Source organism: Argentina anserina, chromosome 2 (genome assembly GCF_933775445.1).
Source record: "Argentina anserina chromosome 2, drPotAnse1.1, whole genome shotgun sequence".
NCBI lineage: Eukaryota > Viridiplantae > Streptophyta > Magnoliopsida > Rosales > Rosaceae > Argentina > Argentina anserina.
The window spans coordinates 4,509,724-4,522,939 of record NC_065873.1 but is presented as its reverse complement, the minus strand read 5'-3'; the positions used below and the strand labels follow the sequence as shown (position 1 = coordinate 4,522,939).

At 32.6% G+C, this 13,216-nt stretch overlaps 1 protein-coding gene across 1 annotated transcript; it reads left to right on the top strand.

Moving 5' to 3' along the window:
- Positions 1 to 9,618: 9,618 nt before the first annotated feature.
- Positions 9,619 to 10,830, top strand: LOC126784557 (methyl jasmonate esterase 1-like). Its single transcript, XM_050510019.1, has 3 exons — positions 9,619 to 10,056; positions 10,300 to 10,431; positions 10,531 to 10,830. Exons 1-3 carry the CDS (start codon positions 9,619 to 9,621, stop codon positions 10,813 to 10,815), a joined length of 855 nt encoding a protein of 284 aa, XP_050365976.1. The 3' UTR covers positions 10,816 to 10,830.
- The last annotated feature ends 2,386 nt before the right edge of the window (positions 10,831 to 13,216 follow it).

Below are 13,216 nucleotides of genomic sequence, written 5' to 3'. Positions count from 1 at the left end.
AAAATACCATGTTTTGGTAAGAGCTATATTTTCGTATTTTATAACATCTGAATTTGTCCAAGGTAATAATAGCATTAAATGCCTCATGAAAAATGCTTTAATTCAGGATTTTGAATCACTCAAAAATGTTTAGAAATTGAGAAGTTATGACTAATCAAAGTTAGAGTTAATAAACTCACTAAAATCTCTTGTAGCACTCACAACTTTAAAAACTCATATCTCACTCATTTCTTAACTATTTTCCACAAACTTTATATCAAATTAAAGTTTAAGACCTCTACTTTTAATCTGGAAAGTTTAAGAAGAAATGATGAAATTTTTGTTACAAGTAGAATACGTAGACATATAAGATAATAACTTGATGATCGGTTTTTGCACTGCTACTGTGTTTGAACTTTTTGGACTCAATAACTTTGAACTGGACTACATGACTTATCATATTGGATTCTTTACAAATAAATCTTTGAACATAGACTCCTCACTTGCCTAATTTGGACGTTTATTGATTGAAGTTTCGATACAGAAAGTTGACGGAATTGAACAATATTATTTAAAGGACAATTGCTACTTTTGACAAAGATTTTCCTTATTATGGGAGAAATGACTACTAACTAATATTGTCTATTTATTTTTAATTTAAAGTACATGTACTTTATTGCACATTTATTTTCAAGTTTATTAACTTGTTTATTTCATGCATATATTGAGTTATTGATAAGTACTTATATTTTGGTGTAAGATTATATATTTTAGTAATGAGTAGATACTTGGGGAATGAGATGAATCTACTAAATAAAATGATGATTTTTCTTCTATTACTATTTCAGCACAGCTTATGCGAGACTCATGTATCTTCGCTAAAATTCAGTATTTCTAAATCCGATGTATTGTAAAATAACTTTGATTTTGTTCCCTAATAAAAGTATTATTCAAACATATATTTATGTCAGTTTTATTGAGGAAATTTTATTGGTTTTAAGGTCACACCTCTAATTCGGGAACCATATTTCCATATAATAGTTGGATTTGGGGGCATGACAATTCAAGACTAGTCTTTGATCATATTGCATTGATTGACATCAGCAACTAATTAAAGTATCATATGAAGAATCTGATCTAAGATCTTTAACCAGTATATACAGTAATCCATATTAACTAATATCACTACTACACATAACATCATCAATGGCGTTTGAAAAACGCCATGGAAACCTTTTAACGGCGTTTGAAAACGCCATCGTCAGGCGCTATAGAAACCGACACCGTCCTTTCACAAAAATTTCACGGCGTTTGGAAAACGCCATAGAATATTTTTAAATGGCGTTTGGCAAACGCCATTGAATCTTTTTTAATGGCGTTTCTAAACACTATAAAATTAATGACGCTTGTCAAACACCTTGAAAAGAAGATTCAATTTAAAAAAAATTATATAATTGATTTTGTAATTATATGCAGAAAATCAAAAATCTCATTGGCAAGAAATTATACGAATCACAATGACAAAATGTCAGTACTATGTACCCAATTGACAATATATCCATCAAAGTAATCTTCTTAACTCTAGAAATTTACAAATATGTAACCTAAATGAAAGAAAAGAAAATAGCTAAGACATCATTGCTTAAGACAATATATCCATGGAGTTGAGCAACAGATGTCTTGAAATTTGGTGGAGATTAGCACCCTCCTATATATACCAAACAGAGAAATATCATATTATAAACAACTTAATTTCATAAACATGTTTTACTAGAGTAATGAAACAATTGTCTAAAAGGTTACCCACCAAGTGCCCAGTTTTCTGGTTTTTTCAATGCTAAGGTTAGTAGCAATTTGTAGCTGCCAAATTGGCAGAATGTTACCTACAAGTTCTACCCTGTAAACAATATATTCAACAAAATAAACCAAGTATAGTTAAATTTACTACTGTAATAAATTTAACTAGTATATAGTAGTAGCTAGTATCTATATTTCCCGCAGCTTTGTGAACGGTCTGTACTAAGCAAAGATGACACAATCTGTACAAAGCAAAGTAAGAACCATGTAAATATATCACATCTAAATATCAGAAATACAAAGGTAGACAATATCATGTTGAAACGTATGCACTAATTGACTATGTCAAATGACTGTTAGACAAGGTTCCTCCGTATATGTTGGTTTCCAATATCATATTGTTGCCGCAGTTATTGAAGAAGAAAATATAAACTCATCTAGAACCTCAGATGATTAAACTAAGTATTCAACATAAGCAACTTCATCCTTAGAATTTGAAATTAGCCAAATATGAAGAGAACAATCATACCTTAAACACAAAATGTTTCTTCTTTACAGATAAAAAAATCACAAAACCCATATTAAATTGACACTTATGCTATCTTAAAATGCCAGAATCTCATTCCAGCATCCAGAATTAATTCATTCACACAAAAGATCCAAACTTTGGCATATGATATATATATATATATATATATATATATATATATATACGGAGCTTTTCAGGTGCGGAGGTCCGTACCTTAAGCTAAGGTACGGATTTTCATTTTTTTATCAACTTTTTGATCGAGTTTTCACATCTCCACCATCCAATATCTAGGTTATAATGTATAGATCATCTCCACAAAATTTCAGCCGATTTCATGATCGTTAAGGTATCAAACTAATCCAAACCAATGGACGTATTGAATTTGCTGAACCTGAACCGTTCATATTTTGAGTAGAAAATCGAAGTTATGAGTAACTTAACGGTGATGGAATCGGGTGAAATTTTGTGGAGATGATCTATACGTTATAGCCTAGATATTGGACGGTGGAGATGTGAAAACTCAATCGAAAAGTTAGTCAAAAATGAAAATCCGTACCTTAGGCTAAGATAAGGGCCTCCTTACTTGAAAAGCCCCGTATATCGGAGCTTTTCAGGTGCGGAGGTCCGTACCTTAAGCTAAGGTACGGATTTTCATTTTTTATCAACTTTTTGATCGCGTTTTCACATCTCCACCGTCCAATATCTAGGTTATAATGTATAGATCATCTCCACAAAATTTCAGCCGATTTCATGATTGTTAAGGTATCAAACTAATCGAAACCAATGGACGTATTGAATTTGCCGAACCTGAACCGTTCATATTTTGAGTAGAAAATCGAAGTTATGAGTAACTTAACGGTGATGGAATCGGGTGAAATTTTGTGGAGATGATCTATACGTTATAGCATAGATATTGGACGGTGGAGATGTGAAAACTCGATCGAAAAGTTAGTCAAAAATGAAAATCCGTACCTTAAGCTAAGATAAGGGCCTCCTTACTTGAAAAGCCCCGTATATATATATATATATACAAAGTTACAAACACATGGAATCAACATGAGCGTTATCATATCAAATATATCTTAAAGTAGAAACAAGTGCTAGTTCTTAGTTGAGAAGACCAAATATAAAATGAAGAAAAGAAACTACTTAAGAAAGGTACCATAATCTGAGATATATTGGTTGCTTTAGTAGAGCTTGCCAATTGGATTCATCTGACTTGCCAACATTACATAAGTTGAAACAGATATACAACACATAAAGAGTGATATGTTCAGCAAAATTTAAATCCTCAAATTGAAACTTCACATTAAGGGCATAGCTCTGACTTTTGTACAAATTCTAGAATCAAAGTGGGTTCGAATTAAGAGTCATACCCTACCTTAATTTCTTATGAGCCCAACTTTTGCATCTATATCCCAAAATAATACAAACGTCGAAAACTGAATTCAAATTCATTACCCAGAAATCTCAAACCAAAAACCCTAAATCCGGAAACAAGCAAAGTCTGAAAACCGAATTCAAATCCATTGATTCATTAAGAGGCTTACAACCATAGAACAGATCTAGACCTCATGAATTACCAAGAGAAATGACACAAGAAGGAACAAGTCATATACCCAGGCAAAGATGATGGAGACGGAGACTAGTAGATCCCGCCGCAACAATAAGCTGCACCGCCCAACATGGCTCAGCTTGGGATAGTGATGGAATTTGGTTGGGAGGAATTGGGGATCGAATTAGGGTTTTGGAGGCTCCCGACGCCACTGGCGTGCTCGACTCTCTCCCGGCATCCATGGTTGACGAGACTTGGATTCTCAACGAGAAAGATAAGGGATTAGGTTCGGCCGCCAATATGAGATCAGGGTGCTTCCGAGATGAGGGTCAGGGCTAAGAGTTGTGGCTGGAGTTAGCTGAGATATATATATATATATATATATATATATATATATATATACATATATATTTGGGGTGAAGAGTTTTCTAAGAGTAAGAGAGTATCGGTAATGGGTTTGAATGGAAACATAATCGCAAAGTGGAATAAAAGTTATTAATTCAATACGTTGCGACGTTTTTAAACGCCATGAACACATACCTATTACATGACGTTTGTCAAACGCCATCAAATAACATTACCACGGTGTTTTACAAATACCATTACAATTTGAGTAATTTGACAGCGTTTGAAAACGCTAGGAACATAACTTTAGAATAAAGACTCCAAAATTCAATGGTGTTTTTGAAAAAAAAAATGTCATCAAATCAACTTTCAATGGCGTTTTTTTAAAAAACGCCATCCCTCAAATGCCATTAAAGGCAATATGTGTAGTAGTGTATGATTCATGTTTTTGTTGATCAGAAGGTATCCGACCTAAAACTTGAATAAAATTTAAAGTAAAGAACAAAAGAAATAAAAAGGATATAAAGTAGATAACTTTCTTATTTCTTTTTCTCTCAGAAGTCAGAATTGTGTTTCAACCGTTCAACATATAAAAGACTGCTTAACAATGAAAACAAGACTATCTATACCAAATCAAAGGTTTTTCTCACTTGATCAATTAAAAATAAGCAAGACAATGTAACTAAAGCTACCTTGAGTCCCTAATCAATTGTCGATTGGCATATCGGGTTTGATTTTGCGAATAACCCCAACACCAACATCCTACACATCATAATCTATTAATCTTTCTTTACAAATCCATTAACACAACAGAATGACCACATGAAATTAATGGGTTCCAAACAATTGGAAGAATCATGGTGAAATAGAAAGATAAATTTTAAGGTGAGATGAATAACAAGGGGTTTGGGGTGACTGGGTGAGGCGTCGGCTTGTCGGCGGCAAAGAGTGAGAGTGGAGAGACTCCAAAGATTGAATTGGGTGGCAAAGAGACATCCGGTGTCGGGTAGTAGATAGCAACGACGTTGGGGAGTAGAACGTGTCGGCATCGTCAGGTAATAGATCTCAGAGGTGGCAGGGAGTAGAGCTCAGCAGCGTTGGTGAGTAGAGCTCAGCATCGAGGTCGGTTTCGGGGAGATAGGGACTGAGAGAATGAGATTATGAAAGTGGGAGGTGACTGCGACTAGCCAGTGTAGGGTTTTTTAGGTTATATATTTTGTACTACACAAAACGACGTCGTATCTCTTTATTTTCAGTTTGTTTGGTCGGTTTAGGGGCTCAACTGAAAACGAACCGAATCAATTTTGTTCTCTCGTTTTTTTTTTGTTCGGTTTTTTTTCAATTTCAGTCCGGTTTTTTTTCAGCTAGATTCTCGATTTTTCGGTTCGGAAATGCCACCCCTAGTACGTAATCAACGTACACAGCTAGTGCGTACATACCCTTACACTCTTACATTATTAGAAGAAGGAATTTTTCTTCATTCAGAAATTCCTCTAATTGAGAAACACTAAATCAAGTAAATAAACTAAACTGAAATTTTGTTGACGTTCGAAGGAAAGGCATGGAGCAAAGGAAAGAAAAGAGCAGAGATAGAGCAGCAATATATCCGAGCTTATTTTTCTAAGTAGATCGAGTTCTGCATGCAGCATGTCTTGCTATTTAAAAACCAATACTGATGAAGGAACACGTTTACAAATTGTGTAGATTTGATATTGATACGCATCTATCTCTGCAGGTCTATAACATTTTCTCTCCTCCATTTTCTCATGTATGATATGAGAATCCATTATTGAATTCTGGCGTTATCTAATGGTAGGTTAATGCATGCTCCACTTGTCCACTATGGCTTTTATCGCCACTATCTGCGTCTCTATTGGTGGTAGGGTTAGGATAGGCGTAAAAAATGTATTAAAAAAACATTCAAATATACTCAACAAAATTATTGTATCACATACAGCTCCGATCCGGAAATAATATGTATTAGAGGGGCGGAACTACGTTGCTCTATGAAGGGGTCCGACCCCTCAACATCTTACCAAATATTAATTACATGTGTTATCTTACTATAGAATAGAAGGGAATTCATGCAATTGACCATATAGGACCCCCCAAGAAATTTATACTGCACCTATAAATGAACAAAACTCAAGTATTAGACAACTATTACCAATAATATACCTGCCAAAATTACAAGAGGATTGATAATTATAAGAATATACCATAACTAATAATATACTTACCATATTTGGTATATTTTTAAAGTTAATTTTCAGTTTGATTGCTACAAATTACTATATTTAAAGTCAAACCCCCCTACATTCTAAATTCTAGTTCCGCCAACCGTAGTATTATGAAACTACTTGGGAGAAACCAAGTAGCGAACTTTCTCGTTCATGAAATAATGTCCCATTTTCATTGTGCACTCTGCGTGGCTTTAGTAAAAATACTAAAAACAATAGGTGATTAGGTGATGGCGTACGTATATATTATACTTAATTGGTTACATTTTCTTTTTCATTGAACAACCAAACTTTCTCTTTTCTATAACTCTGTTTTTTTATTTTGCATTGAAAATGTCAAGAGGTCAAAAATATAAACAGTTCTTAGGGTATGTTTGGTGCAGCTGGGTTTCAGAGAAAAACTGTTTTTTTTAATAAGCTGCTGAAAAACAAAGTGGCTAAGTGTTTGACAAACTGACTTTTTTAGTGCTGTCAGTGGAAAAAACAATGACAATGTGTTTGGTAAACTCAAAACTGACTTATGTTTTTTTATCTATAAATGACTAATTTGGTCATAAACTAAGTTTTAACTTTATTTGAATGGTAATACCTATTAATTTTAATTTTTATCTTTATTATGCTTATATACAATTATCACATAAATATAATTCATTACTAATTATTATGGTGAATTCATAATTTTAAATTATCTTTTTGCAAATAACCATTGAGTTTCATTGACGTCATTACTATAAAATGATACATTAACCAACATTGTGGGCACTCATCAAGTTCTAAGTGATGCTATTTCTTATTCTTTCTATTTCTTGTACACCACCATGAGCATGATGTTATTCTTGTGCATCATCATCCATCTCTATGTCACGTGCCATGTCATCAGGTCTTTCTCCAATACAGACAAAATGTCTATCACGATTTCCATATCTATGTATATAATTATGAAACGTCATAGTTGCAATAACAATATTCACTTGCTTTGGAAATAAATAACCTTGCATATTCCTTAAAACCTTATATTTCTTTTTCTAAACTCCAAATGTACGTTCTATAACGCCTCTAAGAGAATAATGTGCTTGGTTAAATACCTCTTTCTCATTTCTTGGCTCTTGCCTGCGGTATTGTTGAAAATGTTGTTTTGGACCTTTATAAGGTCCCAAAAATCCATTCATTTTTGGTATCCCGAATCTACCACATAATATTTTCATGTTAAAACAACAAAATATTATATGTAAGAAAACACCATTAGAAAATAATATATTTTTAATCAAAGTAAAATAATTTAATAAATTATACCTGGTGGAGGCATTGAAAAATTTATATTGGAATTTCGAATAACTGATAGGAACACCCTTATATCATGAACGGATCCTTCCCAAAGATAGTGCTTACCAGATTCACCTAGACGATCTGTCGATCAAACTTTATTTCTTATGTAGTCCTCAGTGGTTGCAAAGTGCCTATGGAAACAAATATAGATACAATCAATGAGTAAATTTTTTCCGAAGTATAAATATTCAACGAGTGAAACATAGTACATATGCATTCAATAGAGCTTCACTTTTTAGATCATAGCCCATTTCCCCTATCAGTAGCTAGATCTATATCTTGGTTAAGTTGATAAATTTTATCCTCAACATGAACAAACTACAAATATTCTCAGAGACAAAAACAGTAAAAGAACAATGGAGTACATGTATTGAATAATTTGCAGGATAATAGAAAACATAATGAAGATGAGATCCTATAGTATACATATATATATATCTACTCGATCAACTTTGTTTTTAACTCTTTATATTGAAACTCAAACTTATTTTTTCTCTTGGTTGTTCAGTCTCCTTAAAGAGATTAATGTTAATTTATCTATTCATGATCTGTATGAATACCCTATGGAGATTGATAAGCTCAACACTTAATTAAAATAGGTCAATCTTAAAAAACCCACACCCAAATTGACAAAGATCTAATTCATGATTAACGATTTCAACTTTTTCAAAATCAAACCCAAGTTAGAACAGAACGACCGAACCCATATATCACAAAACTGAACTCAATTACCTTTATGAATTAGCAAAGAAGAAGGAATGCGACACAACCAAAAACTGGCAGTTCGTGTAGCCGGAAGAAAGAAATTTGCAACTTCGAGTTTGGTTTAGATTTGCTCGAAGAACTTCTCCATAGAATCTGTATCAAGCTCTTCCTCCAATAACTTCCATCTACACCAACTTTTGCGTTTGTGTTCAATTGTGTGGAGAGAACGGCATAAGAAACAAAGTAGGGTTTATGACTCATTTGTGTAATTCATCCCAAAGAGTGAGGACAATGGCTGATATTTAAAATTTTCATTTAATTATAGTTCTCCTGCTACAGTGCAGAAGCGGTTTGCAGCTTCCAAAAAGAGGGGGGACCTTACTTCTGCTTTTACGAAAAAAAAAGTTGGGACTTTTCTTAGGAAGCTGGGTGGAGATAGAATTACCAAACAGTTTTCTCTCCATTACTTTTAAGCAGGAGAGAAGTCTGATATGTACGTACAATAATCATATGCATTAAGAATCATCCTAGCTACTATGTACCTGCAATGCAACATATACAGCTTTTTGCAATACAATATATATCACTGCCTTTTATCCCGTGCATTATTCAATATTAACTTCCTATTACCCATTAATATAGGGATGAAACTAATATCAATCATCTTGTTATTTATTTTTCTCAACTACAATCTCATATATTTCTCCTTTTATTTTAATTCTATGTTTGTTTTACCATAGTATTCTTCCAACATATTTGTTCCACGGACTAATTTATTTATAACAAAAAAAGGTTTTCAGACTTTTGAAAAATTAGTGAAACTGTTGACACTAAAAGAAATAAGAGCCTTTAATTATAATAGTGGAGATGGAGATTTAAGATCGACTTTTCTTCCTTATCCGCGCGGTGGTCATAATCATCTTTTGAGATAACAAATTTAATGTGCCGTAGTCAAAATTCAATGAGACGAAAAAATGTCTAGCAACGTCAATTTGTTATTTCATCTTCTAGAAATTAATCAAAGTCCATCGCAATTGATTAATATATACGTATAGTCTAAATCTAACCTTCATCCTTGCTTGAACTAACGAATATAAATTGATCAATCCTAACATGCTTCACCATCAATTTGATGCCACCAAATGGATCAAAGAAAGCAGTACTTGATCACAGAAATCATCCTTCTCTGTTTGGTAAACAAGACCATAGCATCGTCACAGTCCGACAAGAAGCACTTTGTGCTAGTTCATGGTTCATGCCATGGAGCTTGGTCATGGTACAAGATCGTAAACCTAATGAGGTCATCTGGTCACAATGTCACTGCTATAGACCTAGCTGCTTCTGGTATTGACCCACAGCAAGCTAATGATCTGCACTCGATTTCCGACTACTTCAAGCCCTTGACGGACTTCATGGAAGCTCTTCCCCGAAATGAACGGGTCATCCTTGTTGGTCATAGTTCTGGAGGATTGGCAATTTCTCAAGCCATGGAGCTGTTTCCGAGTAAGATCTCTCTAGCTGTGTTCGTTGCTGCTTTGATGCCTGGTCCGAACCTCAACATTTCCACTCTTCAACAAGAGGTAATTAGTTACTTCACTATCACGTACTCCAGCCAATTCATTTGTTCTTTTCAGGTGTGTGACACATGTATGAGACTGTGAGACTCTAAAATATAAACTGACATGACCTTATTATCATATACAAACCTTGAGGGACAGTGATCACACTATTAATATGCATGCCACATCATTTACTTTCGATCAATTTAAGTAAGTCTTCTAATTGATATTTGTACTATGTTTTTCTTGATTGCGATTATAAAGTCATTTCGGCGAGCAGATTCTCAATTAGACAACCGATATACATATGATCAAGGCCCAAACAACCCTCCAACAACGTTCATCTTCGGCCCCCTGTTTTCGGCAACTAGCGTCTACCAACGTTCATCTAAGGAGGTAATTAAGTGAAATACTACGATGTTACCATCTTGAAGCTATATATGAAATTTCGACCGTTTAAGTAATTAACAAGCGATCGTCTTATAATTTTTGCAGGATTTAGAATTGGCCACCATGTTAATGAGGCCACTACCTTTGTTTAGTGAAGAAGACATGTCTAAGGAACTAAAGCTATCCAAGGAGAAATACGCGTCAGTCAATCGGGTTTCCATAATAGCCGACGAAGATTTACTTGGAAAGAAAGATTTTCAACTGTGGGTGATTATGAGAAATCGGCCAAATCGTGTGGTAGAAATCAAAGGATCAGATCACATGGTCATGATGTCAAAACCATTGGAGCTTTGGGTGCTACTACAACAACTTGCTATAAATTATTCCTAATTTATTAGTTATATATTATTGTAAAATAAATGGGTATTTCGTTTTACAAGTGAACAAGTTTTTAGAATAAACCCACCTATCATTTAATTCTAATTTTCTCTAAAATAATACTAATTAAGCTTATAAATTGTCTTTATTTTAACAAGAATTACATATTGTCACTATTTTAATCTAATTAGTCAATTATAGTATTTAATTCTCTTTTTAAAGTACCTAATTGTATATTTCTTTTGATTTTTCTTTAACTCATAATTATTACTAAAATTATAGAAATTTTGTTTACAATTTTAATTCAAATTAAGGTAGATAATGAATGCAATACTTATGTTTTGGTAATTTAAATTATTAATTTTAAAGGTAAATTTTTATGTTGAAATTTGAAAATTAGTAAGTTGTTATTTGCAAACACTAAATTTTTTGTATTTATTCATCTCTTTATAACTTAACATAAAGATAGAAGTTAAAATTTTTAACCTAGTTAATAGATACGAAAAAACCTAGTTAATATGTATTTCTTTTAATTTCAACCTAAGGGTTAGAAGCGTTTGTTTAGAAAGTTTACTTCAAGAAAATATAATGATTTAGGGAGATTTTATAAATTTTATACCGCACCTCTTATCGAGGAAAACGCGTATATAAGGAATTTGATTATACCTCTTTATTAGATTTGTAGTGTATATACATACCTATGTTTTCCCTTGAAAAAAAATTATATATATATATATATATATACACTTATGCTTCTCATCCTAAAAAATAATATTATACCTCTTGTCGTGGATTAATATTATAATATATCTAACATGAAGAAAAGAAAATGATATTCAAGAAATGGATAAAAATTTCACAATAAGAATTTCTCATATAACCATCGTTACACTAGCTTCTATTGCTTAAACAAGAACTGTGTAAAACTTTACAAAATTGAATAAATTGATGGAAGAATAACAACAAGTGCTACAACAAACTTGCAAAAATGAATATGTCAGTGATGAGTATATATATATATATTGAAGTTAGTCATATGAATTAAAAAATGAAAATAGTTATAAACGAAATTCATTAATTCCACATTCAAATGAATGTAAAACCTAAGATTAAAGAAATAATCTAATCTAACTTTTTAAATATCAAAAAGGCATATCAGACATTTATAAAAAGAAGAAAAATTAATAATAACAGATTTTGGGTATAGAATGAAAGAAAAATTATGTGTGGATGTATCTTAAAAAGGAGCCTTCAATATTGGGCATATGTCTAATTTTCTCTAAAATAAAAGCTATTGAAATTTTGGGTTCTAATGTGAGTGCAACAACGTAGCACAATTGCAGAAAATTGTTTAATTTGCATATTTAGTTTCTTAAACTTTCTTAAAGTAGCTAGCATCTGGTATCCACACCTTTTGTTCCCCGCTTCAAAGAAAAAACTAGTTTACGTCGTTTCTTAAGAACTAAAGATGAAATTTTTACCGGAAATGATGCAGCGGAGCTAAATGTTAGAATTCACTAACGACAGTCTTAAATCCACAAGACTAGAGTTTATTGAATCCATGAGAAGTTCTGGAATCCACCAGGATAATTGAGAAAACTCAAATGTTTATTGATATAAAAGATGTCCTCATAGAAAGAAAGATGATGCTTATATAGGCATTAATAATCTAAACAAAATCAAAGTCATAATCTAACATTGAAACCTAAAGAATCCAAATTAAAAAAGAAACAGATAAACCTAAATAAAATAGTTCTAAAAGGAAAATATAACTAGCCTAAAAATACTAAATCTCGAATCGGAACAATAAAACGTTTTTATTTGGCTTAAATTTGACGGGACTCGCATTATGCGTCTCAAACGGACATTTTAGCCAAAATCTGCTCAAATCTGATTCACAAATTAATATCTGCAATTTCGTACAAGTAACCCGAAAAGTCCAAATTATCATATTCTTAAATATTCTAGCAGCTAATTGTCTTAGAATGCGCGAATTACCTATCTTCAAATCATTCTTCTTAATTGTTCGCTACTTCTTTACCTTTATATTTTTCTTATTTAATTTACTCCCTCATTGTCCTGACTCCCTCTTTGTCTTGTATCAGTCTCCTCCACTTCGAAAGAACTCGACCTCGAGTTCCTTTAAATAAAGAGCAAGAACATGTAGATAACAAACCCCATAATAAATTAGACAATTAAACCTGTGGCTTGTAGACACGCTCTTCAGAAAACTTTGATGGCACTACCATGAAGCCAACTTCAAAGACGTGTTTGTCAAATGCTTCTTGAACATATTCTTCTTGCATCCCAAAATTACAATGTTGTATAACCTCTTATAAATAATTAAACTGAGGCTGCAAATTTTCTTCAAAAATAATAACCATGTTAACAAATGCAATTTCTTCTTTTACCT

Excerpts from the sequence above, each read along its gene's own strand:
- LOC126784557 (XM_050510019.1), top strand. The coding sequence starts at position 9,619 with ATGGATCAAAGAAAGCAGTACTTGATCACAGAAATCATCCTTCTCTGT. Across the intron at positions 10,057-10,299 it reads TTTCCACTCTTCAACAAGAG|TCATTTCGGCGAGCAGATTC; the intron begins GTAATTAGTTAC and ends GCGATTATAAAG. Across the intron at positions 10,432-10,530 it reads ACCAACGTTCATCTAAGGAG|GATTTAGAATTGGCCACCAT; the intron begins GTAATTAAGTGA and ends TAATTTTTGCAG.